At 43.1% G+C, this 27,339-nt stretch overlaps 2 protein-coding genes across 3 annotated transcripts in view; both read left to right on the top strand.

The window, feature by feature from the left end:
* Window positions 1-23,125, top strand: pa2g4a (proliferation-associated 2G4, a). The gene is made up of 13 exons (XM_081380735.1): window positions 1-677; window positions 4,049-4,177; window positions 4,384-4,489; window positions 6,218-6,287; window positions 6,647-6,739; window positions 6,947-7,010; window positions 8,627-8,705; window positions 9,037-9,115; window positions 9,233-9,366; window positions 9,610-9,704; window positions 9,804-9,931; window positions 10,021-10,074; window positions 21,640-23,125. The coding sequence occupies exons 1-13, from the start codon at window positions 593-595 to the stop codon at window positions 21,700-21,702; spliced, it is 1,179 nt and encodes a 392-aa protein (XP_081236861.1). The 5' UTR covers window positions 1-592; the 3' UTR covers window positions 21,703-23,125.
* A 1,464-nt stretch (window positions 23,126-24,589) lies between these two features.
* myh10 (myosin, heavy chain 10, non-muscle) overlaps window positions 24,590-27,339 on the top strand; it is a 57,482-nt gene continuing 54,732 nt past the window's right edge. For both annotated transcript variants that reach the window (XM_081381194.1, XM_081381193.1), the window contains exons 1-2: window positions 24,590-24,800; window positions 25,985-26,359. In XM_081381194.1, the coding sequence (XP_081237320.1) occupies window positions 26,006-26,359 (354 nt within the window). In that variant the 5' untranslated portion in view covers window positions 24,590-24,800; window positions 25,985-26,005. The remainder of the gene's footprint in view (window positions 24,801-25,984; window positions 26,360-27,339) is intronic.

Raw genomic sequence — 27,339 nt, 5'->3', positions numbered from 1 at the left:
GCGGAAGGGGCGGGACTTACCAGCTCTATATATTACAGCCAGAGCCGTAGACATTCTCTGTTACAGCCTATAATATATTTGATTATATGTCATTTTTATTTACATAAATGTAGATTTGTTAATGTTTTGTGGCATTTTCAATCCTTAAATAACTGAAAAAGAGGAAAAAGAGATAACTAAAAAGAGAAATAACTGAAAAGAGCTCTTTTTTAAGAGAGCTTAAAAAAAATTACATGAAGTCGGCCATAGAAACTGATTAACCCCATAAAGTGTAAAGGTTTTAAAAAACTTACTGTGAAATCTTATTGCGCATAGATAGATAGATAGATAGATGGAATGTAAGAAAACAATATATTTATTTTTTTACTATTGTGACCTTTTTGGAAAATATCCAAAAGCCTCGGTTGGCTTTTGGCGCCATCGTAAATGACGACACCTCAGTTGTGGCCGCGTAGTGGGCGTGGCTACGCTGTGCGTGGAGGCTGTGGGCGGAGCCTGACGGACGGCGAGTCGCTGTGGTAGCGTGACTGATTTCTGCTGTCCGCTCAACGACGTATTGACAGAGAGACGCTTTTAGAGAGCCGGTGCAACTATGTCCGACGACGAACAGCAAGAGCAGACCATCGCCGAGGACTTGGTCGTGACCAAATACAAGATGGGCGGTGACATCGCCAACCGTGAGTTTGACGTTACGAGTGATGGAGGTGTTGGGTCGGTGACACGGGCCTCCACGCTGCTCTCTCGTGCATGCCATGTGTTAGGACGAGATGAGAAGCGTGGGACACCAGAGCCCGGCGCTCTGACCTTATGCAATATGCAGCCGCTTAAGACCTGTTTTAAATGCATGGCTGTTCCTCCAGTGCACGTCTATAAAGCTTGTGCACTTTTTGCAGTGCTACAGTATGGAGGGACTCTTTCTGGAGCTAATGCTAGCTAGCATTAGCCCTCAGTGCATGTCAGTGGACACTTGTGGCTCTCGCATTGCCAGCTGTTAGGGGTTAGTCCTCAAAGGCATGACTTATTGTTAGTTTTCCACATGTATATGTCCACTATTGCAGAGCAATGCCTTGAGAGCTTTCCCATCCTATCTGTCAGCATTGCTTACACAGGCAGTGAACTTCATGAAGATGTTGAGGGGATGCTGACGGGGCTTTTGACATTATCACTCCAGAGCTGTTGGTGTCAATGACTATAGGTCATTGTATTTTTTGCTCAGTGAACTTGAATGGTAGTGCACTACTCTTTGAGGCTCATTGATGACTCCGTGATTTGGAGTTTTTCCACATTTTGTCTTCTTTGCTGAAAAGAAATTAAGATGTGTTGAGAAGTTCATTCCATCATATAAGCTCAAGCACCTGTTATCTGCATATCTTCTTTGAGTTAAAGGGATAGTTCACCCAGTCATTAATTACTAGGGGTGTAACAATATATCGTGTCACAATATATCGCAATACAAAAATGCAACAATATGTATCGTGAATAGTTCACCCAAAATAAAAATTACTATGTGAGAAAAAATTTAAGTTTTCAGAGTTTTAGTGTCAGTACTACATTAAAATATTATATATAATGTTGAATATAATGTATAATAATGCAATAGGGGAATATCTGTGTAAAAAAGTGGAGATACATTATTTTAAATGTATCTGGTCAGTTACAGAGAAACATATTAGTCTAAAATAACTCTGTATTTTCAGCTTCAGAATCATGAATATTTTTATTCTGGCGTCTCTATTGTCCTGTGCTTTGGGTTTCCAGCACCAAGTCCAAGAATATTCATTTATACACACAATGTAATATCAAATTTATCAGTTTAATAAACGGTACATTTTTTGTTAACCTTTTATCATATGTCTTGGAGTATCGCAATAATATCGTATCGTGAGTTCAGTATTGTGATATGTATCGAATCGCGACATGAGGGTATCGTTACACCCCACGGGGGGGGGGGGGGGGGGGTCTGATTAATTCGGTTCGAAAGTAGAGATAAAATCCCGAGGCACACACGCACACTAGCGCACACACGCAAGGTCTCTCGCTCCCTCTCTCTGCCGTGCGTAGCGCGCGCTCTTGCTTCCGGGAGATTTTAACTGATTTGCGGGCATCAGGGAGCCGCTAGACTTGGGATGTCTGTGAATTGAGCAGTTTAGTCCAAATTTTCTGAAGAGACTCGATCGCTTTATATGATGAACAGATTGAATTTAGGCTTTTATTTACATAAACATTCATCAACTCTCACATCAGTTGTGGTAAACGGAAACTCAAGCATGTTCGTTTGACGTGTGAGAACCAATGAGGTTCGTTCTTGTGTTACGCAGCGCGTTTGAGCTTCAGCGAGAACCAATGAGGTTTGTTCTCGAGCATCAAGCAGGTTTGGTTGAGCTTCTGTTCATGTTTGCTGATCAATATTTACATGTGAATAAAAGCCTAAATTAAATCTGTTCATCATATAAAGTGATTGAGTCTCATGAATTAGTTTATAAATTAATATAAATTTGTTTTACAATCTCTTTATGAAAGTTTTGAAGCGTTACAATGGTAGTTGCGTTGCTGTCTATGGAGGGACAGAAAGCTCTCAGATTTCATCAAAAAGATCTTCATTTGTGTTCCAAAGATGAACGAAAGTCTTTCAGGTTTGGAACGACACGAGGGTTAGGCTAGTAATTAATGACAGAATTTTAATTTTTGGGTGAACTATCCCTTTAAGCCTCAGCCACGCAGACTTCGAGCACGCACAATTTCTATGGACACTGCGACGGTTGTAATACTAACGCTCTTCTGTTGGTCACACATCGTCATGTGATATGAATTCACATGTCAGAGTTCAACAAACTTGAACATTTAAACTGTGAAATTCACATTAGCTTGATTATCGCGCATTTGCATGCGTATGAATGGAAGTCAATAGAATGAAAAGTGTGACGGTCCTTTATTATAAGTGGTTCTCAACTTCTTTTTTTCAGGACTTTGCTTTCAAGTGACATCCCAACACAGTACAAGAACAGTTTTTTTTTATTTTTTTTGTTAAGTAAACGATGTCCTTAAATCTGATGTTAAAAAGTTTTAAAGGGATAGTTCACCCAAAAATTATATTTCTGTCATCATTTATTCACCTTCAAGTTTAACCAAAGAATGTTGGTAACCATACAGTTGACGGCACCAAATTGACTTCCATTGTATTTTTTTTTCCTACTATAGAAGTCAATGGCTACCGTCAACTGTCTGGTTACCAACACGATTTTTTTCTGCAAAAAATAATTCTGGTATTTTAATGCTTTAGTACATTCAAAAAATTACATACAGCACCTTTTTCACAGTTCCCCCCCCCCTCTTTTATTCAGCTAAGAAATCACGCCGTGATGTATACATTTTTTTTTGGTCACATGTCTTCACGTGATATGATGTATTCACCAAACTTGCATGAGCTTGTGTTTCCTGTCTCCTGCATGCATATGAATAGAAGTCAATGGAACAAAAACTGTAGTGTGACCGCCCGCTTATTTTTTTTTAATGTTGAATTTATGTTTTCAAAAAAGGTGCTGCAGTGGACTTACACCAAAACACTGTACAGTTTGATTTGAATAACAGCCTTTGGCATCAACAACAATATATATGAGAAATGTTTCTTCTCCCTTTTAAAAGTTAATACGAAATTTTTACTATAAGGAGAAAATTCACCAAAGTGTTCATATTGTCAGAATCCAATGTCCATTCAACATATTTTGCTGGACTGTAATACTTCTACCCCTTTGAGAAACATGTTTTAGTCTGTAGATACGTTTGAAAAAGTAAATCCAAATGTAGTTTTAGCATTCTGAAATTTTCTCGTACAGAATCCAGCTATTTTAGTAGGGATCCAGACTATTGGGAATTTCCAGTGAGAGCGAAAGATTTCCCCACACAGATTTCATAGCAGGTTCAATTTGGTCGCATGGAAAAAATGGCTTATTGTTAAAAAAAAAAAAAAAAAAAAAAAAAATTTCCTTGAAATTTCGCGAAATTTTTGTAACACCCCTTTAGTCTCTATTTTATGTTCTTCTCTCTTTAGAGGCGTTGAGGGTGGTCATCGAGGCAGCCAAACCAGGAGTATCAGTTCTCAGCCTCTGTGAGAAAGGAGATGCTTTCATCATGGCAGAGACTGGGAAGATCTTTAAGAAGGAGAAGGACATGAAGAAAGGTAGATGTTGCTAAACGCTTGTGGTTTAGTAAGAGAGTGAGTGGGCTTTAAATTAAGAGACGTCCTATTGAGCCCATTCAGAATCGATCGGTTCAGGTTTAGTCTCCTTCAGAGAGATCTGCTGGCCTAATTTGAAATATTTCTCTCCTCACAAATTCTGCAGAACTTTTATTTTGTTGAGGATTGGTGGTTGTCCTTTCTTGCAGGCATTGCGTTCCCCACCAGTGTGTCAGTCAATAACTGTGTCTGCCACTTCTCTCCCCTGAAGAGCGACCCAGACTACACGATGAAAGATGGAGATTTGGTGAAAATGTAGGCAAACCCCCTCTCCAGTTCGTCTGCGTCTGTCTGACCTCCTCATGTCTTTTCCTTCCTCTGCCCATCTTGTCTGCAGTGTTCTCCACTCTATCCCTCAGTGACATCCCAGTGCCGTCTCTGCCCCTTCCGATTGTGTCTTCCTGCTTGTTCCCTTGTTTTCTGTGTTTCACTCTGCACGTCAATGTCACACTTAATCGTTTTTAATAAAGTGTTTTAGGTAGATTCTGCAACACAATTGTTATGAAATCTCTTTTATAGACCTTGTAGAAGCATTGGACCATTAAAGGGATAGTTCACCCAAAAATGAAAATCATTTCAAATGAGTCATCATTTACTCACCCTCAAGTTGTTCCAAACCTGTATGAGGTTTTTTCTTCTTCTGTTGAACACAAAAGAAGATATTTTAAAGATTGTTGTTATCCAGACACTTGACTTCCATAGTATTTTTCCTTCTGTGGAAGTCCTGCTGTGTGACTTCTCCTATGACAACCGTCAAATTGTCTTTGTTTTTCAAGACAAGCCATGACCAAAATTAACGTTAGAGATTTCTTTCAATCCCGCATGTGATGTAGCACATGGTCACAGAACGTGTCATTGATTAATGTAAAACTCCGGACGAGTTTTCTTGCGTGCGTCTGATTTTAACTGGTCTTGACTGTCGCACAGTCTGACATTAATGACAGCTGAGATCTTACAGTGTGACATGGCTTACAGCGAGGATCGTGTTCGTACAGTCTGACACGCAACAATTGTAACGGACTATTACTGTATATATTGTACAGTGTACGCCCGGCTTTGGTGATGACAATTTTCATTTTTGGGTGAACTATCCCTTTAAGCTTTGACTTCTACCATCAGGGGGCTGGTATCAACAAGCAGTCCTGTAATTCATCTTTGAAATAAACAGTTGGTTTTCTTATTTCCTTTGTACGGCATACACCCGCACATTTACATTGCTGTTGAAAACTGGTTCAGTGCCATATCCTGTCACTAGTTAAATATGTCACTAAAGGGCGTGCCAATATTACAGTTCAATAGCAATAAGTATACTGTACATGAAATACACAAGTAAATAATACAAAAACAACAAATAAATTAATATGTATCATAATTCGGGGTGAAATTCAAAAATAAAAATGAAACATTGAAGTGGCCATAACAGACCTTGTCATTTTAAAAATGGCATTTTTTATTGTATTCATTTGGAGATGCTCAAAGGTTCACAGCAATGGACATTTTCACATTTCCAGGTTTCTCAACTATGATGGAAGTCGTCATAGTTGGGTAAACTTCTGTAGTGGTGAATGGAAATTGCATTCACATTTGCTCAATTAGCAATAGAAAAAACAATGGCGTTTCTACGGCTTTCCAAAAGAGAAAAAAAATAGCGAGAGATCGATTAAAGTGGTCAGAAGAGAGAAAGATGTCTAACTTGCCATCAGTCCCTTAACTAGTTTTAACAGAGCGCCGTTTACTAGTTTTCTGAAGTTTAATGCCAAGATAACAAAACACATTATAGTGTTACAGATGTACATGTGTGATATATATATATATATATATATATATATAAGTAAATATATAAATATAAAAATTGCTAGATTTATTATGTTCATTTTTTGGATGCTTTCTGAAAACACATAGGAGTTTTTGCTCAGGTTTTCCTTCAGCTGTATGTCTATTTTTTCTTTGTTCCCTCATAAATATCTCTTATTCTCTCAACAGTGATCTAGGAGTACATGTTGATGGCTTCATCTCCAACGTGGCACATAGCTTTGTTATTGGAGCTACCAAGGTGTGTGTGCACGCATATATACTTTTCCCCCCCCACTGTTTCTACATTTTTAATTTTCTAAAGCTTCATGGACTTCTTAAAGTGCAATTATAAAGTATAACAAGCCTCTCTGGAATATTTTTGATTGGTCAGTCCCTTAAAAGTCAAAGTTTTTAAAATGTCCCTTCCCTGGCAGCCAATTTCCTCATTCCTACATGGATATACTAGTTTATTTCACTCGTAGTGTTCAAATAATAATTTCATGTCCATGTAATAAGTGTCATGATAATTGCAACATAAACCCAGACACAAAACAAGTGACTTTTCGGTTGACTGTTCTTTATCCCCTAATTCTCTGATACCATTTTGATTTGTTTTAGGAAGCACCTGTGACAGGAAGGAAAGCTGATGTCCTCAAAGCAGCACACCTGTGTGCCGAAGCAGCTTTGCGTCTCGTCAAACCAGGCAACCAGGTTAGTACGTTCTTCACACTATTAAAGTGGAAAATAGATAAGGTTGGAACTCTTTAAATCTGAGACCATTAGCTGTTAGCCATTAGCCAGCCCCTCAACACAAGATCGTAGAGAATAGCCAGTATGTCTTTTATTCAAATATAGTGATGGTTTGTTTCTAATACAAAGTCTTGTATCTTCTCCATCTGCCCCATTTACTTTTTGAAGAACAATCAAGTAACTGAGGCCTGGAATAAGATTGCCCATTCATTCAAGTGCAATCCAATTGAGGGTGAGTTATTGCTATTATTTCATTTGGGACAGACCAACCACAATTAAACAGACCAGTTCCAGACTAATTCCAGTCCTCACCGGGTTTGCTGAAGGTCCTCCGCTATCGTTTGCCAGCATGTATCTTTTTTCACTCTGTCGTGGTAGTCCCTCAAGGAAACATCATAAAGGCCGGAGTGATGTTTGCCATAGCTCTATGAACCTTTCCTCTATTGAATAATTCCACCTAAGAGCACCAATGCCATCGTCTCTCTTTAGTTTCGCTATGTTTGAAAGCGGTGTACGGAAGAGCTTCTGTGCTCCTATAGAGCGGTGCAGGTATGACATCACTTTGTTGGCCAAAACATGGAAGAGAGTTAGAGTTTTAGCACTTCCGGTTCCATCGTCCTGAAGTCAGTGGTTTTTTTGATTGGGGTTTTGGTTAAATGGCTGAAAAAAGTCTGTGGTGAACACAAGCTCAAGACACTTTCATGTTTTATTCTACGACATAAAATACATCAGTATTACCCCACTCGTGATTCTTTTTAACCTGTTATGTGTCTTGAAAAAGGCGGTTGCTAACAAGTGGCTAAATGGGACTACAGGGGCTGTCGGGGAGATTAAACATCACGCCGAACTGGTAAACTCAGTCCACTTTTACGGTCTTGTTATGCTTATAACTGAGCTCTTATAAACTATTCTAACTTACACTTTCTGGAAAAATGTTTTTAGATAAAAACTGAAAGAGTTGTCAGAAGCGTAGTGATGGTGGTGTTGTTCGTTTAAAGACTACCTTTAGCTTTTTACTTCTGGCGACGGCATTCAGGCTTCAAAATTCATAAAAGTTGTGTTCATATGTGATATCTCGATGGACAAAACGTGTAAGTATCAAACTTTTGTTGATCAAATTTTAATGTAGCGATAATCCAAAACCCTATGGGAAAATCCTATTGGGTTTTTGTCAAGGGAACCAGTGTGATGCTAACTGCCGGTTGGCCTACAAAGTGACGTCATACCTGCACCACTCTATTGTCAGTGCCACAGATGTGATGAATCTCGCATACTAGTCTTTCTGTTGGGACGCTGTAAAGTTGGATGTCATCCATTATGACACTACGAGATAAAATGATCATGCCCATTGTCGTTTTACGAATCACCACGACAAATGGATCGTGCCAAAATCGGCCTGATATCATGTAGTCTAAATTGTGTAGTTAATGAAACCTGGGATTTTTAAAACATTTTTTCCTTGGTTGGGTTCTGGATTCCACACATCCATAACTTCATGCTTCAAAAAGTTCATAATGAGATCATAAAAGTAATCCATATGAATTGAGAGGTTAATCCAAGTCTTCTGAACACACAATTGATGAACAGATTTAATTTAGCCTTTTATTCACATATAAACATTGATCAACACGCATATAATAGAGCACATCAAATATGATAAATGGAAGTTCAAACATGTTTCATTTTTTGCTGAACTAACCCGTTAATCACATTTAATCACACAAAACATGAAAGCCAAGCAATTCAAAGTACCTGCAGAAGCCAGTATGAATATCTGACTGTGATCCGCCCATTGTTCATTGAAGCATGTGCCATTATTCACAGTTTTCCTCTTTTGCTCATGGATAGGTATGCTGTCCCATCAACTAAAGCAACATGTTATTGATGGAGAGAAGACCATTATCCAGAACCCTACAGATCAACAACGGTATAAAACAAAACAGAATATTGTTCCTTTATTTTCTCAAATAAGCAGGTGTTCAGGCCGCCACAGAGACATAGTGTTTACATTTTTGGGGAAAATTGATCAACAGATGGTTTACTTGCAGTATCAGCTTGTAAAGGTGGGATAAGTATTTTAGTATTATTAAAAATTGCTGTTTATCTGTAAGATTTTTGCCTGTTGGATGAAATCTTGTGGACAAAGTTTCGGGCTAGGCTCTTTTGACTTAAAAAAGCAAGCAACCACATAGCAACAAATTAAATGCCACTCAGAACTTTTTGCAGCAAAATTTGCAAGCACGTTTGTCTCATAACAGGAAGGACCATGAGAAGGCAGAGTTTGAGGTTCATGAAGTTTATGCCGTGGATGTGCTGATCAGCACAGGAGAGGGGAAGGTAAGTGATACCCACACTATACGAACGACACCTGCCATTGTAAATCTTGATCGTAATCCCATAGATCTCAAACAGTGGAGACAAATGGACATTTAGTCTGTATGATCTTTCCCATAGGCAAGAGATGGAGGTCAGAGGACAACCATCTACAAACGGGACCCCAGTAAGCAGTATGGGCTGAAGATGAAGACCTCCAGAATGTTCTTCAGTGAGGTGGAGAGACGCTTTGACGCTATGCCCTTCACTCTTAGGTGGGCAAAACCATTCTTCAGTCCTTAGGTTCATAACTTGGCTAAATCATGTTGCTAGCAAAGAGGTGCACCTGCATTAGATAGTCTGTTCCTAAATAAATGAAGCAGGTGATGTACAGAATGCTGTGAGAACTTTCGAGAACGATGTTCTGGAGTTTTTGATAATGTGCTCTATATTTGTAATTGTATTGGCACATGAGAATGCTAGAATAATGACTTTAAAGACTTCTTTGTGTCCGACAGGGCATTTGAGGATGAAGGGAAAGCTCGTTTGGGAGTGGTAGAGTGCGCTAAACATGAGCTTCTGCAGCCTTTTACTGTACTGAATGAAAAAGAAGGTCAGTCTCATTATCATTGCACCATTTTTCCCCTGCTTTATCCCTTTTCTTTACCTGCTCAAATGGTAAATCCCTCTATCCACTTGTATCTCTATTTAGGTGAATTCGTGGCTCAGTTTAAGTTCACAGTGCTGCTGATGGCCAATGGGCCCTTGAGAATCACCAGTGGACCATTTGAACCAGAACTCTACAAGTCTGAACAGGATGTTCAAGATCCTGAACTGAAGGTATGTTAGACCAATATAATCTGTTTAAAATGTATATTAAATAGGTTTCTCCTAGCTTGATGTTTTGGTTTCTTCTCTGTCATTTTCAGTCTCTGATCCAGAGTTCTGCAAGTCGCAAAGCACAGAAGAAGAAGAAAAAGAAGGTGAGGCCTCGTCATGTTTCCAAACATGAATTTTTCTTCTTTAGTAATATGTCCTAAATGCTCTTTTCAATACAATGAAAAATGAACGGGGACAGATGCTGTCAAGAGCCAAAAATGCACCATTAAAGCTCCGTAAAGGTAGTCCAGATGTCTTGTGTGCTATATTACAAATCTTCAGAAGCCAGACAACAGCGGTATGGAAGCTTTGAGGAACAAAGCACATTTAAAAGATGTTTATACATCGACAATCTCCACGTCTGTTCTAGATCTACAGATCATACTAGATCTACTAGATCACTTCTGCAAAAAACTGGGTATAATATACACAGGAATTTTCAGCAAATAACAATATGGCTTCATGTAACTTAGAATATGGCCTGCAAGTTGTATGGATTTAGGCAGTGGTTCTCAACTGGCTTGGCCATGGGACACACATTTTCCTATGGTCATTAAGCCGTGACCTAAGTTTTTTTTTTTTTTTTTACCTAACTTTTTAATAATATCTATTTTTTAAATATAAAAGATTTGCTTTTTTAAAAACCAAGCCAATTTTTTTGACAAAAAATGGTTGACACACAACTACATCCCACGTTACTTAACATACACATAAATTGTAAGAATATGACTAATACTGATGAACAAGCAGTGTATGGTAAGGCTATTAAATAGCAGTCCCAAAATATTTTTTGTTAATACAGTAAAGTTAGTAAGTTGGTACGAGCCACCACAGTCATTAAAAATAAACAAAATAACACTGTGAAAATAAATTGACATTTTTGGGAAACAACAGTTACCATGGTAAATAAATGCACAATACTAACATGAATTGTTAATGAAACATATGGAAACTGCTCCTGATGAATACAGTACCCGCATGCGAATCTTAAACGAAGTACAATTTATAATTTATTGGTACTTTTTGATAACTTCATGACTTGCTAATTGACAACATAACTATGACGTTGCATGCTCGTAATTTCTTTTGCGCTTTATTTATAGTGAAGTGATATACAGCGCGTGCCGCCACATTTGCGCGTGCAATTGAAGAGCGTGCGTGCTACGAGCACAGTATAACGGCTGACAGGACAGGAAAGTTTTCACTTTTCTGAGGTGAGAGACTTTTATTTCGTAACAAGTTACGAAAATAACGTTAGAATAATGACACTGACATATAACATCTAATCTGACCGCAGATAAAAATCAGGCACGTTTTTCTCTGACAGAAGTGTCAACAGCTTTCATTAACGTCTTTCAAAATAAAAGTCTTGCATCAGAAAAACTTTGACTGCGACCCACCAGTTGAGAAACACTGGATTAAGGCAATAATGTGGGAAATATGATCAAAATCTTACCAGTAAACCACAGCAATAAGAAACTACCTAATATAAGTAGAATATTCTCAAGTAATTAAAGAAATAGTTCACCCAAAAATGAAAATTAGCCCATGATTTACTCACCCTGAAGCCATCCTAGGTGTATATGACATTCTTCTTTCAGACGAATACAATTGGAGTTATATTAAAAAAATGTCCTGGCTCTTCCAAGCTTGAGAATGAGAGTGTACTCCGATTGTATTCGTCTGAAAGAAGAATGTCATATACACCTAGGATGGCTTCAGGGTGAGTAAATCATGGGCTAATTTTCATTTTTGGGTGAACTATCCCTTTAAGTAATCAAGTGAACAGTCAGTAATAAAATTAGAACTAATAAACAAATTACAACAGGGCATATAAACTTAAATAAAAAAAATAAAAAAAAGATACAGATGCAAACAGTGCTTTAAGTTTAAGTAGGCTACTGGTAGTTCTCTTACGAGAGGTTCTCTCGTATTGCGTAGTTAGCTTACGCTTCGGGAAAGCCTTTCTTTCTCGAGATACTGAAGCCAAAAATTATCCTTAATTTTTATAATCTTGTCAACGCAGTGCGGCAGCCTGCAGACCTAGGGCAAGCTAACTAGCGTGCCCATTGGCTGCCCTGCGGCAACTGCAGCAGCCTACCGCTGAGCCCTTGGCGTGACGTCACGACCAATGAGCGCGCTTGGCGCGCTTAATGCGTCACAGCCCGCGAAAAGGGGTGTGGCTTAGCGTATATAAACAGGGCTCGGAGGCTGCTTCTCTGATTTCTGTCTTTTCAGCGAAGCTCTTCGCATCGCTGCTCTCTGAGGAAGCCGCCGTCGAAACAAGCGACCAGCACGCCGAGGATCTCAGCCTGAGGACGCCGGCCGCCTTCGCCGCCTTCAGCTTTCCCTGCCTGCTTCGCTATCCGGCGATCATATCCTTTACTGCTCTGTTTTGTATGTGTTTGTGTGTTCGCCCCGCGACACACTTTTGCATCTAAAAGAGCGCGAGGCGTTGTTGCAAATGCCTCGCTCATCCTGTGGCTCGTGCAGAGCCCCGCTCAGCGATGGAGACCGCCACGTGGTTTGCGCTCTCTGCCTGGGCTTCGACCACGCAGCCCGCGCCCTCTCCTCGGGCGGCTGCGAACAGTGTGAGGACTTGCCGATGTCGACCCTGCGGGCTCGACTCGCCATGTTTGACGATCCTCCACCTTCCCCGGCTGCCTCTTCAGGGCCGCGTAAGAAGAAACGCCGCTCTCAAAGGCCTCCAGAGCCGGTGGTTATAGCTGAGCGCTCGCCGGAGCCCCTCCCGCGAGCCTCGCTTTCTCCTTCTCCCCCGCCCTTCACCGACGCGCAGCGGCCGGCTACTGCCCGCACTGCCGTCGCCTCAGGGGATGAAGCAGATGACGCCGCTGACAGCTGCTCTCTGCTTGCTTCGGACAGCGAGGAGTGGTCGGGCTCTCACCGCTCCGCCTCCTCGACTCCTGAGTCTGGCAGGTCCCGCTCCAGTGTCGACGCGGAGCTTATCCGCCTCCTCACCAAAGCGGTCGACCGACTGGGGTTGGACTGGTCCCCACCCAAGGAGCCCGCGCCTAACCGACTCGACGGGTGTTTTCTGCCTAGCCGCCGCCAAGCGCCAGCCTCTAGGTCAGCACCCTTCCTGCCTGAGCTCCACCAGGAGCTGTCGAAGTCGTGGAACGCGCCCTTCTCCGCTAGACTCCGCTCGTCTGTCTCCTCGGCTCTCTCCCAGGTGGACGGGGCCGCCGAGAAAGGCTATACCGGCATCCCTTCCGTTGAGGAAGCGGTGGCAACGCACCTTTGCCCGCCGTCTGCTAGATGGCGCTCAAAGTCTGCCCTGCCGTCTAAAGCCTGCAGGACCACATCAGCTCTCGCCGGCCGCGCATTCGCCGCCTCCGGCCAAGCTGCTTCTGCCCTGCACTCGATGGCTGTTCTTCAGATCCTGCAAGCCGACCTCCTCCGCGAATTGGACGAGAAGGGCTCGGATCATACAGCCTTAACAGATCTGCGCAGCGCGACGGACCTTTCGCTCCGTGCTACTAAGACCGCTGCACAAGCCATCGGCAGATCTATGGCCGCGCTCACCGTCATCGACAGACACTTATGGTTGACGCTGGCGGATATGAGTGAGTCAGAACGCGCTGTCTTCCTCAACGCCCCGCTCTCGCCCACCGGCCTCTTCGGCCCTGCGGTCAGCGGGATTGTGGACCGCTTCTCTGAAGTGCAGAAGGCGTCGCAGGCTATGAATCTCTTCCTGCCTCGCCGCTCGAGCCCAGCCGCAGGCCGCTCTCAAGCTCAGCCTCCTGCGCGCAGCTCCACACAGCGCTCGTCTTGGCCACCAACCACTTCGCAGCGACGCCAGGGCGGCCGCCCTAGGTCGCGCTCGACCAGCCGTCACAGACCGCCGCCCCCCCGGGGTCCGCGTCCCAAGATAACGCTGAAGTCTGAGCCCGCGAAGTCCTCCTAGCACCCGCAGGGAGGAAGAGATGGCTGAGTCCCGCTGCGGCCGGACCGCCATCAAAACGCCCAGCTCTGTCAGTCCCCTCAGTGCAGGCTACTGCAGCAGCTTACACCGCAGCCAACGAGCCAGTAATACCACTCGCTCGCCTGCACACAAACGCCGTTTTTACGGCGGCCCAAATAAATCTCAGAAAGAGTGTAAATTCGGGCTTTCCGGCTCCGGCCGAAGGTGTTGTAAGTGTAGAAAATGTGCCCACTCCCACGTGCTCACTGCTTCACACAAACACGATCCCCATGGTAACGCGTTCAGAGCGCTCTCTCATAAAGCGGTCACACGCCGCTCGAGTAATAAGTGTAGTAAATGTGCCCACAACTCTGTGCTCACATCTACCTGTAACTCGCTCTGCCACTTGGTTACCCCGGGCAACAGCGGCTCAAGCCGAGGGTGTTATAAGTGTAGAAAATGTGCCCACTCCCATGTGCTCACTGCTTCACACAAACAGGGTCCCCATGGTAACGCGTACAGAGCGCTCTCTCATAAAGCGGTCGCAAGCCGCTCGAGTATTAAATGTAGGAAATGTGCCCACAACCTTGTGCTCACACCTACCCGCTGCTCGCTCTGCCAGCCAGTTACCTTGGGTCACGGATCCTCTAAAGCTCCCAAACACTGGCCGTGTCATAAGTGTAAACCCTGCGCCCGCTCACGAGCACGCGCACTCACTTGTAGACATGATAATCCCCACGCCTCTCTCGCGCCTGGGTTGTTTGACAGCAAATCACGCTCCATCCGATGGGACCGAGCTACTGAACGCTGTACAGTCGGCCAATACTGTTTACCAGCCCCCGTGTTCGAGCACCAGCGGCGCGCGCGCCGCGCCTTTCTCTCTGATACAGGCTCCCCATCCCGCGCAGCGCGGCGATCTGAGCCCAGAGACCATTCGACCCCTAGCTATGCATGCGGAAGCATGGGAAGCGATTCAGGGCGCGTCAGAATGGGTGCTGAAAACTATAAAACACGGCTATTCGCTTCAATTCGCTCGTCGCCCTCCGCGCTATACAGCACAGACGGAGACGAGAGTGAGTTCAGAAGCGGCGCACTTGCTTCAAGCAGAAATAGCGAAGCTGCTGCGCAAAGGGGCTATAGAACAGGTTCATCCTTCTTTGAGCGAGTCGGGCTTTTACAGCCGCTACTTCCTCGTGCCCAAGAAGGACGGAGCGTTCAGACCTATTTTAGATCTGAGACATCTGAACAAAGCCCTCATGAGACGGCCGTTCAAGATGATCACAACCAGAAAAATCCTCGCGCAGATTCGCCCAGGAGACTGGTTTATCTCTCTCGATCTAAAAGACGCATACTTTCAGATCCAGATAACTCCCCGTCACAGGCCATTCTTGAGATTCGCCTTCGAGGGTCGAGTATATCAGTACACAGTCCTGCCGTTCGGCCTGTCTTTGGCACCCCGTACATTTACGAAATGCATGGACACGGCCCTCGCTCCCCTGAGGAAACAGGGAATGCGAATACTGAATTATCTGGACGATTGGCTTATTCTAGCGCAGTCAGAGACGGAACTTGTGTCTCACAGAACAGCGCTTCTCAGCCATCTGGAGGAGCTGGGTCTCTCGGTCAACTGGACCAAGAGCTCGCTATCACCCCGTCAGTCAATTTCCTTTCTTGGAATAGAACTGGACTCGGTGGCTATGACGGCCAGACTGTCGGAGCAGCGCGCGCGCCGCATCCGCCTTCTCGCCGCATCCCTCCAAATAGGCAGCCGGGTTCCGCTGAGGACATTCCAGCGTATCCTGGGGCATATGGCCTCAGCTGCAGCAGTGCTCCAGCTGGGTTTACTGCGCATGCGCCCGCTCCAACGCTGGCTGAAAATGCGCGTGCCCCACCGAGCCTGGGCGGCCGGCGGCTTGCGAGTCAGAGTGAATCAGGGATGCATTTCAGCCCTGCAGCCCTGGCTGGCAGCCGAATGGTATCACACAGGAGTGACTATGGGAGTGATTTCACACCGGAAAGTTGTCTCGACAGACGCTTCCAACCTAGGTTGGGGAGCGCTCTTCGAAGGCAGACCGGTCTATGGCCGCTGGTCAGACCAGGAGAATCTCCTACACATAAACTGTCTAGAGATGCTCGCGGTCGAGAAAGCGCTCAAACACTTCCTCCCATTCCTCCACGGTCACCATGTTCTAGTCCGTACGGACAATACATCGGTAGTGGCCTACGTGAATCACCAGGGCGGTGTCAGATCAAAGATGCTCTGCACCCTGGCGGAACGCCTCCTCGTGTGGGCTCAGCACTCTCTGCGCTCGCTGAGAGCCGCGCATGTGCCTGGCCACCTGAACGAGGGCCCCGACAGACTGTCCAGGGACAACGTTCCCCCTGGGGAGTGGTCTCTACACCCCCAAACAGTCCAGTCACTGTGGCGACGGTTCGGCAGAGCGAAAGTCGACCTTTTTGCGTCAAAAGACAACGCTCACTGCCCAGAGTTCTTCTCGAAGAACGAGGACGCGCTGGCCCAGATCTGGCCCAGCGGCCCGTTGTACGCTTTTCCCCCGGTCTCTCTGCTGCCTCAGGTCATCGAGAGAATCAGGGAAGCGCGCCACTCAGTGCTCCTCATAGCCCCATGCTGGGAGAACCAAGCTTGGTTCCCGGATCTAATACAGCTGGCAGACTCAGCCCCCTGGCCGATACCGGTGAGGAGAGACCTCCTCTCTCAAGCACGCGGATCGATATGGCATCCCCATCCAGAGCGCTGGTCTCTGCATGCGTGGAGCCTCAACGATTACACGCTAATCTGCCAGACGGGGTCATGAACACGATCATACAATCTAGAGCCCCCTCTACGAGGCGGCTCTACATGTCGAAATGGTCAGTGTTTAACACATGGTGCACTGCTAAGGGGCTCGATCCACAGACATGTGGGGTATCGCGAGTACTGTGTTTCCTTCAAGAGCTACTGGACGCGGGCAGGTCCCCCTCCACGCTCAAAGTCTATGTTGCGGCCATTTCAGCGCTCTCGGTTTCTGAGCAGGGCCGCGCATTAGGAAGGAACGAGCTCGTCATCCGCTTCCTTAGGGGAGCCAGGAGGATGAACCCCCCGCGACCCCCCTCGGTTCCTATGTGGGATCTCTCTCTGGTCTTGGAGGCCCTGAGAGCGCATCCCTTCGAACCCTTGGAAACTGTGGATATGAAATACCTCACGCTCAAAACCGTTTTTCTGATAGCACTGTCGTCAGTCAAACGAGTGGGAGACCTTCACGCGTTATCTGTTAACGCCGCGTGCCTCGAGTTCGGACCTAATGACTCCAAAGTCATTCTCAGACCGAGGCATGGGTACGTTCCAAAAATTTTGGGCACTCCCTTCAGAGCACAGGTCATTTCCCTCTCAGCCCTGCCGATGCACGGCAGCGAGGCCGATAGTAATCTCCTCTGCCCGGTCAGGGCGTTGAGAAACTACATTTCACGGTCCGCCGCTTTCAGGCGCTCGGATCAGCTCTTTGTTTCGTTTGGTGGGCGCACCAAGGGTCTCGCCGCCTCGAAACACAGCCTGTCCAGATGGATAGTGGACGCTATTGCTGCTGCTTATGCGTCTAAAGACCTGCAGTGCCCATTGGGCGTTCGAGCTCATTCCACTAGAGGCATGGCCTCGTCGTGGGCATGGTCCAGCGGGATTCCCATTCATGACATTTGTGCAGCGGCAGGCTGGGCCTCCCCCTCCACGTTTGTTAGGTTTTACAACCTGGATGTTCCCGCCTTGCAGGCGAAAGTCTTATCAGTCTAAGTCTCGCGTATGCCAGCCCACTATCTGTGCGCGGGCTACGTTGTGTGATTTAGCTCTACTGGTTGAGCTGCACTATACAGGGAATTGGCAGTTAGGACCGGCCGTGCCGCTCCTAACCCCCTAGTGTGTGCTTATGTACGGCGCTAGCCCTCTTCGGGCTGCCCGGCTCTCCGCTATCACGTTCCCCGGGCTCTCCCTGGGACTCATTCAGTGGATGCTGGGCGCGCACGGCGTTGACAAGGGCGTTCCCGTAGCGTAAGCTAACTACGCAATACGAGAGAACCTCTCGTAAGAGAACGTTTCGGTTACTCACGTAACCTCTGTTCTCTCTAGAAGAGGGAACGAGTATTGCGTAGCCCGCCGTGCTCGCGCCACGAGCTCATTTCGCTTCATGCGACAGAAACCAGAGAAGCAGCCTCCGAGCCCTGTTTATATACGCTAAGCCACACCCCTTTTCGCGGGCTGTGACGCATTAAGCGCGCCAAGCGCGCTCATTGGTCGTGACGTCACGCCAAGGGCTCAGCGGTAGGCTGCTGCAGTTGCCGCAGGGCAGCCAATGGGCACGCTAGTTAGCTTGCCCTAGGTCTGCAGGCTGCCGCACTGCGTTGACAAGATTATAAAAATTAAGGATAATTTTTGGCTTCAGTATCTCGAGAAAGAAAGGCTTTCCCGAAGCGTAAGCTAACTACGCAATACTCGTTCCCTCTTCTAGAGAGAACAGAGGTTACGTGAGTAACCGAAACGTTTTTCCCCGTTGTTGTTGTTAGATTGACATTAATATTAGTATATATTAGGTTGCTTTCACTTTAAGACCTAGACTAATACATGGATCCAGTACTGACACATGTCCCAAACCTTTTCACTCAAGACATAACCCCCAAGATGGACATTTTGGCATAATTATGTGTGTTTTTGATTGTTCATGGGCAATAACAATAAGTCTAGAAATAGAAACACATTGATTTCGGTATACTCGTGCGAGCGCTGACAGGCGGCAAACACACGCACAGAATCCGCAGCCAGTCTGACTTCGGTTAGTGTGTCACTACCGAATTGAGTTCGTGTATACAGCGCTTTTATTAACCTTTTTTTTTTTGCTATCAGGCATATCATACTTCTTATTTGGTCATTCATCCATCTTGAGTAATTTCTGCCCCCCCCCCCCCCCCCCCAAAAAAAACTGTTTTTTTTTTTTTTTTACAGTTTTCAGTGGTTATGAGGAGCAATATGAGAGAGAAATTTGGTTATCGTTGTTTAGGTACATTAAGACACGTAAAGCTTTTTCACGTTAGTATAAACCCCATGAGAACCGTGTGGAGTCAACCCACAGCCCAACCCACAACCCACGCTGCCCTGCTGAAAATGTGAAGCAGAAACGCTTAATGTCAGATAACGTCCTTAACTTTAACCTGGACTTTTGGTTCGATTTTTTTGACCGTTTTCAGTGGTTATGAGGAGCAATATGAGAGAGAAATTTGGTAATCATTGTTAAACCACGTCATGTCATATTGTCAGCATGGTACTTATGAAGTAGATTAGTGGGTCAGAGATGTCTAATGCTTTTTGAAAACTTAAGGCTTTCTTATTCATAAAACGAGTTGGACATCACATTTTTGTATACATTTTTATTTATTTACATTAGTAAGCTACAGGACATCGTCTTTCAAAACATGACCTGAGCGAAAGAGAAAAAAATAAATAATGCGTCATTATACCCAGCACTTCTGTAAATGCACTTCCGAATGCGTCTCTGTCCCCAGCACATTTCAAACCAAACTGACGCCCATGAGTGAGGTTGTCGGGGTTGTCTTAATCCATTGTCGGCATCTTTCCGCTTGGATCTTGGGCTTTGGAAAGGCGAAAAAACCGACCCCTCTTCACCATCTTGCTGAAAATCGCAATGTTTGACGGTCACGGGGGTCCTTCTCCTTAGTTACAGTTGCTGAGCTAGGATTGGACGAGGACCGTTCGAGGGCGGGGTTTTGCGAACGGTCAATTCTTTATGGATATAATTAATATTCTCTCTGTATATATTGTATCATTAACTGTTCATTTTGTATCTGCATCTCTTCCAGCAAAATAATATATATACAAAACATGAAAAATATTTTAAAGTCTAGTCATTATCTTAATCACTTGGTGCCCCCCTATTGGCTGGTGCCCCAGGGCACTCGCCCAATCCCGTCTATGGATAATCCGGCCCTGCTGATGTACTGATCCATTATACTGTTACACATGCATTTTCTTTCTCAACTATTTATGTTCACTTAAAACATAACTGACTGTGTTTACGTGAATACTCGCCAAGACTGGCATTTTGACATTTTGTGTGTATTTGACTGTTTAAGCGCAATAAGCGGCAAAAACAAACTCAATTTAGTACTGAGAGGCGGCTTTTAGGTGCGCGCACTTTGAGTATAAGCGCAAAAACTGCGGGAATGAGTAAAATTATGCGCAGTTACAGTTATTGTCATTGGTGTGAACCGGCCTTTAGCCTTATGATGCTTTTGCCATTACGGAGCTGACTGTCCCCATTCATTTTAATTATGTGAAAATAGCATCAGCCTGCACAAATGAACGACAGCCATGTCGGTATAAAGCTACTTGAATTTTATGGGTGCGCTGTAGGGCTGCAACTAACGATTATTTTGATAATCGATTAATCGGACGATTATTTTTTCGATTAATCAGATAAAAAGTTTTTTGTTTTGTTTTTTGATTTCTTTGTTTATTATAACTAAATAAAATCCTAAATCAGGGTATTTATGTGTAAAAGTGTACTTTAAAAAGTGCAAAAGCCACACATTGAGTTTTACTAATATAATCTTTAATTTTGACATAGTGGCAACACTTGTCCATATCAGTAGTTAAAGCCATTCTGCTGTTGGTGGTGTTTATAGCACTCTTAATTTTTTGGAATGCTTCCTGGTACTTCCTCTCCATTAATTTTGTGAAATATATAATTAATTTAAATTTTATTTAAAATTAAATGAATTATAAGGATATATTGATAAATTAAATATAGAAAGACTGAAAACAAGCATGTGAACGTAGTAGAGCCGCAGTAGATCGCGTTTAAAAAACAATTAAAACTTAATAGTAGACAAATGCTATAAAAAGAGAGCCGAATGGAGGTACGCAGCAAGCTAACAGGCTTGATTAAAAGGACAGGAAAAATTATGCATTAGTGCACAAGCATTCGCTGAAAACCACTGACTACAGTAACTAAAAAGCAATCTTTTACTGCTGCTGTTATTAACTGCCTTTATATTTAGTGCTTCACTTTGTAAACATTTAATTTAACCTATTTCTGCGGTAGCGCTATTTTAATCTATCACTTATGTCGTGAGCGAACTGATTGCGCAACCTGACGCTCGAGACAAAATAGATCTAGTTGACTGTCCCCAAGTAAGTAAACAAAACTGTTTACACGGTAGCATTGAATTAAACTAGACTATATCATTTTCACATCTTCATATAATGAGGATATACAGTTTTTGCTTAGCGTGCTGATGTTTCACCTTCATCCGTGATGCCAACGTGTTTCCTCTTCATGTGTTCGTGCATCACTGTGGTAGGCCTACTTCATGCCACACAAGCTCAGCTTTGCATAACTTGCAGTTTACAATCTTATTTGCTGCATTTAATGTAAAATGCTCCCATGCTTTAGATGACTTGGGGTGCACACTTTTTTTCTGCCGCCGATTGATCTGTACTCTCTGCCATTTCGTATGTGACAGTAAACGCTCCCCGTGACATGAGCAGACCAACTAATCGACAATGACATTCGTTGACAACGATTTTCATAATCGATTATTATCGATTTTATCGATTAGTTGTTGCAGCCCTAGTGCGCTGTAACCTTTTTGTTAGAGCAGTTTGGTTAGTTTACATAACTGACTATATATCATCAGTCAATTGTCTCTTGATTCACTTCTCTGTCTGCTGTGTTCTCTGTTACAGGCCTCTAAAACTGCAGAAACCGCTACAGGCCAACCAGCTGAGAATGAAGTTGCAGCCAAATAGAGGCGACACAGCTTCACTCTCTCATGAAACCCCCCGAAGAGCAAAAACTTCAACATTTCACTCTTGCCCTACTGTTTTAACCTCTTCTTTAACAAATGTTTAATCAAGAGTCAGTGTTAAAGCCTTGTTTAAACATTTTTGCCTTCCCCTGTAATGGAGAAATTAGATTTGGACTCCAAGCGAGTGCAACAAATTTGTACTTTCATAATGAAATCTATAGCACTCAATTTACATTTCAACTGGAACGAACGCAATGCCTTTTTCAAAATGTAATTAAAAAAACTTCGCAATTCTTTTGTAGAGTTGCGTTTTTCACATGTACTGAATTGAAATACACATGACTGTTTGAAATGCTTTGTTTGGCCCAAAGGTTCATTTGAAACTGCATTACACTAGATTAGATGAAGTGGTTTGGAGAAATAAACGAATATCGATTTGCAGCTATTTCTCAGGGTTCCGAAGAAAAAAACGAAATCTCCCTTATCTGAGAAGTAGTTTTGTACAAGTAGGATTGAGAGCACATCCATGGAGAATTTCGTGGCTTTAGAGTTGGATGTACAGAATTCCTAAGCAGTCTTGTGAAGCTATTGTGTCTCACAAAAGGGAAGATCATGTCTTTTTTCTAACTGCCATCCCTAACATTTCATGCTTCGTATGTGCATCTGAAGACGACTCTTTAAACGTTAGGGAGTTTTTTGATCATGTCCTTTTATTCACGGTTTGGTGTGTTTAATTATCTTTTGTTGATGCAGGGAGATTTTCCAAACAAATTTGAAGATGTATTCAAATTAATATTAAAAAGTCCGATTTATTAGGTGTTTGGTTGAAGGTCTGATCCAAAATACACTAAAGCTACTTCTACCCACTGAAGCAGGTTATAACTTCCACTTGCTAAGGCCCAACACATCATCACTTTATCTTCTACAAAGCAATAGAGTGTCTGTTTGACTGAATATTCAGATCAAAACTCGGCTCGGACTAGATTGAGAAGCTTTCCAAGCATTATCTTACAATCCTGTCACAGTGCAGTTATTTCATGAGAGTCAATGAAGCAGCTCTAGAGCATTTCTGGATCAGCCCTGCTATTTGGGGTTTAGTTGAGGTTGGCTCAGTAGATCTTTTGAAATGTTGGTTATTGTGACTTTTTGTTCTGTTTCCAGATTGTAAAGGTTTATGTGGGAGAGGAGGTTGGAGGTTTGGAATCGACACAATCTTGTTTTTGTAGTACGAACCATCATATGGGACTATTTTACAACTAATGAAATAAAACATAACTTTGAATAGAATTTCTTTAAGATTGTCATCATTGTAAGAAATTACACTATGCCATGCCTTTGCATCGCTGGTGTACTAGGATTGTTTCATTTGAATTCCAACTTCTATGGAAAGTTATGAATAAGACATTTAAAGGGAAAGTTCACCCAAAAAAGAAAAATTGTCATTTACTCATCCTTATGTTGTTCCAAACCTGTATGAGTTTCTTCTGTTAAACATAAATGAAGATATTTTAAAGAATGATGGTAACCAGACAGTTGACGGCACCAATTGACTTCAAAGTAGGAATAAAATACTATGGAAGTCAATGGCGTCAACGGTGGAAACTCGTACAGCTTTTTACATTTTTGGATGAACTATCCCTTTAAGTTAATTTATGTTCAATAGCAGTAAGTGAATGTAATAGCTCTAAGATAAAATAACAGGAACTTTAGGGAGGTTTGTGTCGATGCACTATATATAAACCAGGTAATTACATATCTACCGATTTAACAATCTCGAGCCAAAAGAAAAGTGGAAAGTTTGAATGGTAGATTTATTTATATAAATGGCAACAGGGGGCGCCGTGCGAGCCAGACTACCAGATGATTCAGATCCATGCTCATGTTCATTTAGATCCTTGGTCCAAAACAACTTTGTTTAATAGGGACAGAAACATCAAAATCGATAAATACCAGAGATAGACTATTTTTTTTTTTTAAATCTTTGACATGAGGTACATCTTGGATTTAGTCATTTGCAATTGAAATGTCAGTGAGGAAATGTATTGATAAATGTATCCTTTAAAATGCCTTATCCTTTTTTTTTTTTTTTTTTAACGAATCAGTTTGGAGTTGTATCAATGATTCTAAACAACTGGTCTCGAACCGAGAGCTTGGGTCTGTCCCCTTACGAAAATTAACCGTGGTTTTATTATAGTAAAAGAGAAGTAACCATGTGTTTTTTGACGGATTGATTACCATTTGTAACCACAATTTTACAACAAATACCATGGCTAATCAATGGTTAGCGCAGAAAAACCATGGTTAATTTGTGGTTACCATGGTTTAACTGTAATCATGTTTTTATTTTATTTTTTATTTTAAGTAAAATTATGGTAAATTTTTCATAAAAAGTAAGTTACCATAGCCCAATAGCAGAAATGTTGCAAATACAACGTAGTGAATATATTTACAGCTTTCATTATTTGTATCTGTTTCGAATGCAAGTTATTTTGAAACGAACTGTTCGAAAGAATCGATCGGAAATGAGTCGCAAAATGTAAGACAATTACGAGGTTGTAAATGTCAAGATGGGTAGACTTTCCATGCTTTACATTTTTATTTTGTTATTTTAAAATGTAATTATTTATTTATTTATTTTTTATTTTTTTTTTGCTCTAGGCTATTTTGTAAATTAAACAAAGTACCCTGCCCTCTTTGGTGAATATTTCACGCTCACGGCCTTGAAACCAATATGATACAAGCTAGCTCCCACTAGAAGAAAGAAAGCTTGCATGAACAATCAGTTTTGTTGGGGGGTGTAATGCTAATAAACCAATAGCTTGTGGTCAAGGTCCGGTACAATCCAATCCCCGTTCCACAAGGGCCCCGGTGGGTGTGACCGGAGAGGCGGGCGCAAGAGAGTGCGATGCTGAGTTCGGTTGAGGAGGAGTTCAGAGAGAGGCAGGGCTGCGGACAGTGGCATCAGTGAGAACTGAGAAGGGGCGAAACAAGGGAATATTTGGCCGACTTTCAAAATAACTGGATAATAAAAACTGGACGCGCTGGATTACAACTCATTCATCTCTTCGTGCACGTAGGTCTCATCGCTGACAGCCCTTGGTAAGTTCATGCGTCTTTTAATTTTGGCCCCGTTTTTTCCCCGTTGCCGTATAACGGATTATTTTTTGCATTACTTTTCAAGCAACGGGGAGAGCTCGCGCTAAGCTCGCGCGCTAACCCATGTTAGCGAGCTTGTTATTGCGGTACCTTTAAAAGCAGATAAATACATGTTTATTTTGTAGGATAATTTGCCTTTGGGCAGCCACGAGCAGCATATGTTGGCTAATGCACTAATAAAACGTTTGTCCGCCTCGCCACAGGCCATATACCGGGAGATGATGATGATGATGCGGAGGAGAAGGCGCGTTCAGCTCCCGGTTTGCAGGCGCGAGGAATGAGCACGAGCACGAGCTAGACGGCCGCAAAAACTTTAGCCAGTGCAGGAGAAAATATTATTTGTTAACGGTCCCGTCGCATGGTTTATATATGTACCAAACTATAATATCAAACTATTTGTAAGACTGTGACCGTTAGAAAGTTGGTTGGACGGGGTTTATCATTGAATGAATTTTGAAGGACTGGCCCTGAAGTCCCGCTTCAGTTTACAGGGGATTCATCACGCGTATAACGGCTCTTATCTGCGAAATAACAGGCACGACCCATTTTCTTTGCCCTGCTTGCCTAGTTCTAGCCTTTTTTTCTTTTTTTTTTCTTTGAGAATTACAGTAACTCTTAGTCCAGTTGTAGGCCAGACCATCTGGCTTCTGCTTCTATTGGGTCACCCCCGTTAATGCATCTTTGAGGTGGTCCAGTGGTACAGAGATATTAAACCTAAATTATCTGCTATGTGTAAACTGTTTTACAGGCAGCTGTTTCCTGAAAATATGAGCTTTGCTCATGTATTAATGTATGAATTAAGTATTCATCATCTAACAGTGAGGTGTGTGGAATAAATCCACACACTTTAAATTAATTCAGTAGTTTATTGACTTTGTATTGAGAGAATTTAAGCAAGCAAAATGACTACAACTATTTTATTATTATGATAAGAACTATTTTAAAATACTAACGATGTATTATAGATTAAATGCATGTTGCTTAATGATTTATCTGCGTTCTTGGCTATCTATATCCATGTAAATCCAATATAATATTTGGCTGTTCATACTCCTATGCCTGTGCTGTCCCGAATCAGAGTGGATCTCTGCTCTTCCATTACTGACTCCCTCTAACTCTTTTTCCAGGTGGCCTATTTTTAGTTCCTCATGCCGGAGATGGCGCAGCGGAGCGGGCAAGAGGACCCTGAGCGGTACCTCTTTGTGGATCGGGCCGTGGTCTACAACCCAGCTTCACAGGCAGACTGGACGGCCAAGAAGCTGGTGTGGGTTCCTTCCGAGCGGCATGGATTCGAGGCGGCCAGCATTCGAGAGGAACGTGGAGAGGAGGTGCTTGTTGAGCTGGCTGAAAATGGCAAGAAGGCCCTGGTGAACAAAGATGACATCCAGAAGATGAACCCACCCAAGTTCAGCAAAGTGGAGGATATGGCGGAGCTCACCTGCCTGAATGAAGCGTCGGTTTTACACAACCTGAAGGATCGTTACTACTCTGGGCTCATATACGTAAGTGTGAAGTGATGGTGTTTGCTTTCTTTTTTGCTTTCAAGTTGAAGTGTTTTTCTACTTTGCTTTTTGAGGTATTTTTCTTTTTTTATAGGAGTATATAGGCTTCTTTGAGAGTGTAGGGATAAGGCTGCTTCTAATGATTATTTTAATTGTCGATTCATTTGATAAAAATCTGTGTGTCTAATGTGTATACACACACATGTACATGGGTGCTCGTTCAATGAAGTCTGTGAAGTTTAACAGAGACTCGCTTGCTGTCAGGACAAACCTTTGTACAAAATGGAAATGCTAGTGGTATATTCTACTTCTAACATTCACAGATAAGGATATAACAGTAAAATGTAATTTGTGTATAAGAAGGCACATCTCCAAACACATTAAACGGCACACACATCTGACTTATCGCCTGACAGGGCAAGCCGCATTAAACTGAATGCTTACGAGTTTAAAACGCATGATATAAACTTTAAAGCATTGCATGTTTTGGATAACTTCGTTAATGCACTTTTTTCACAGTGTCAGGAGTCATTGTCCTCTATATTTCAGATGTGTTATGTTCATAGTAATACGTTTTTCACTAGCGTAAAGTGGCGTGACTGGAGGATGTTTTCTGTGCACAGGCACGATAAAGCCATAATTCAATTTGTTGTTGATTATTTTCATTTTCGATTTTATCGATTAGGCATAGTTGTTGCAGCCCTAGTTTGAGTTCATAAGTACCTTGTGGTCCTGAACCACTTTACAGCATTCACTCAGAGAGAGAAACTGGGGGACTTTTATTGTTCAGGAGAGAGAAAGAGAGTGTGAAGCCAGCTGTTTGGTGTTTTAGCCCCATCATTTCCTTTATTTCCCTATGAGGTCATTATGGAATCTCAATGAGGGGGGCCACTTGTCTTCACACTGTCCAGCCACTTCTGTTGATCTTCCAGCCCACTCACCAGTCATAAAAACAAAACAAAAAAAACACTGGATCGAAT

Source organism: Scardinius erythrophthalmus, assembly GCF_964197995.2.
Source record: "Scardinius erythrophthalmus genome assembly, chromosome: 12".
Classification (NCBI taxonomy): domain Eukaryota; kingdom Metazoa; phylum Chordata; class Actinopteri; order Cypriniformes; family Leuciscidae; genus Scardinius; species Scardinius erythrophthalmus.
This window is presented reverse-complemented; position numbering and strand designations above follow the sequence as displayed.

What these genes read in the sequence shown, in the direction of transcription:
- pa2g4a (XM_081380735.1), top strand. Translation starts at nt 593, where the DNA reads ATGTCCGACGACGAACAGCAAGAGCAGACCATCGCCGAGGACTTGGTC. An exon ending in TGTACTGAATGAAAAAGAAG is followed by an intron (nt 9,705 to 9,803) that starts GTCAGTCTCATT and finishes ATCTCTATTTAG; the next exon opens with GTGAATTCGTGGCTCAGTTT. An exon ending in TTCAAGATCCTGAACTGAAG is followed by an intron (nt 9,932 to 10,020) that starts GTATGTTAGACC and finishes TGTCATTTTCAG; the next exon opens with TCTCTGATCCAGAGTTCTGC.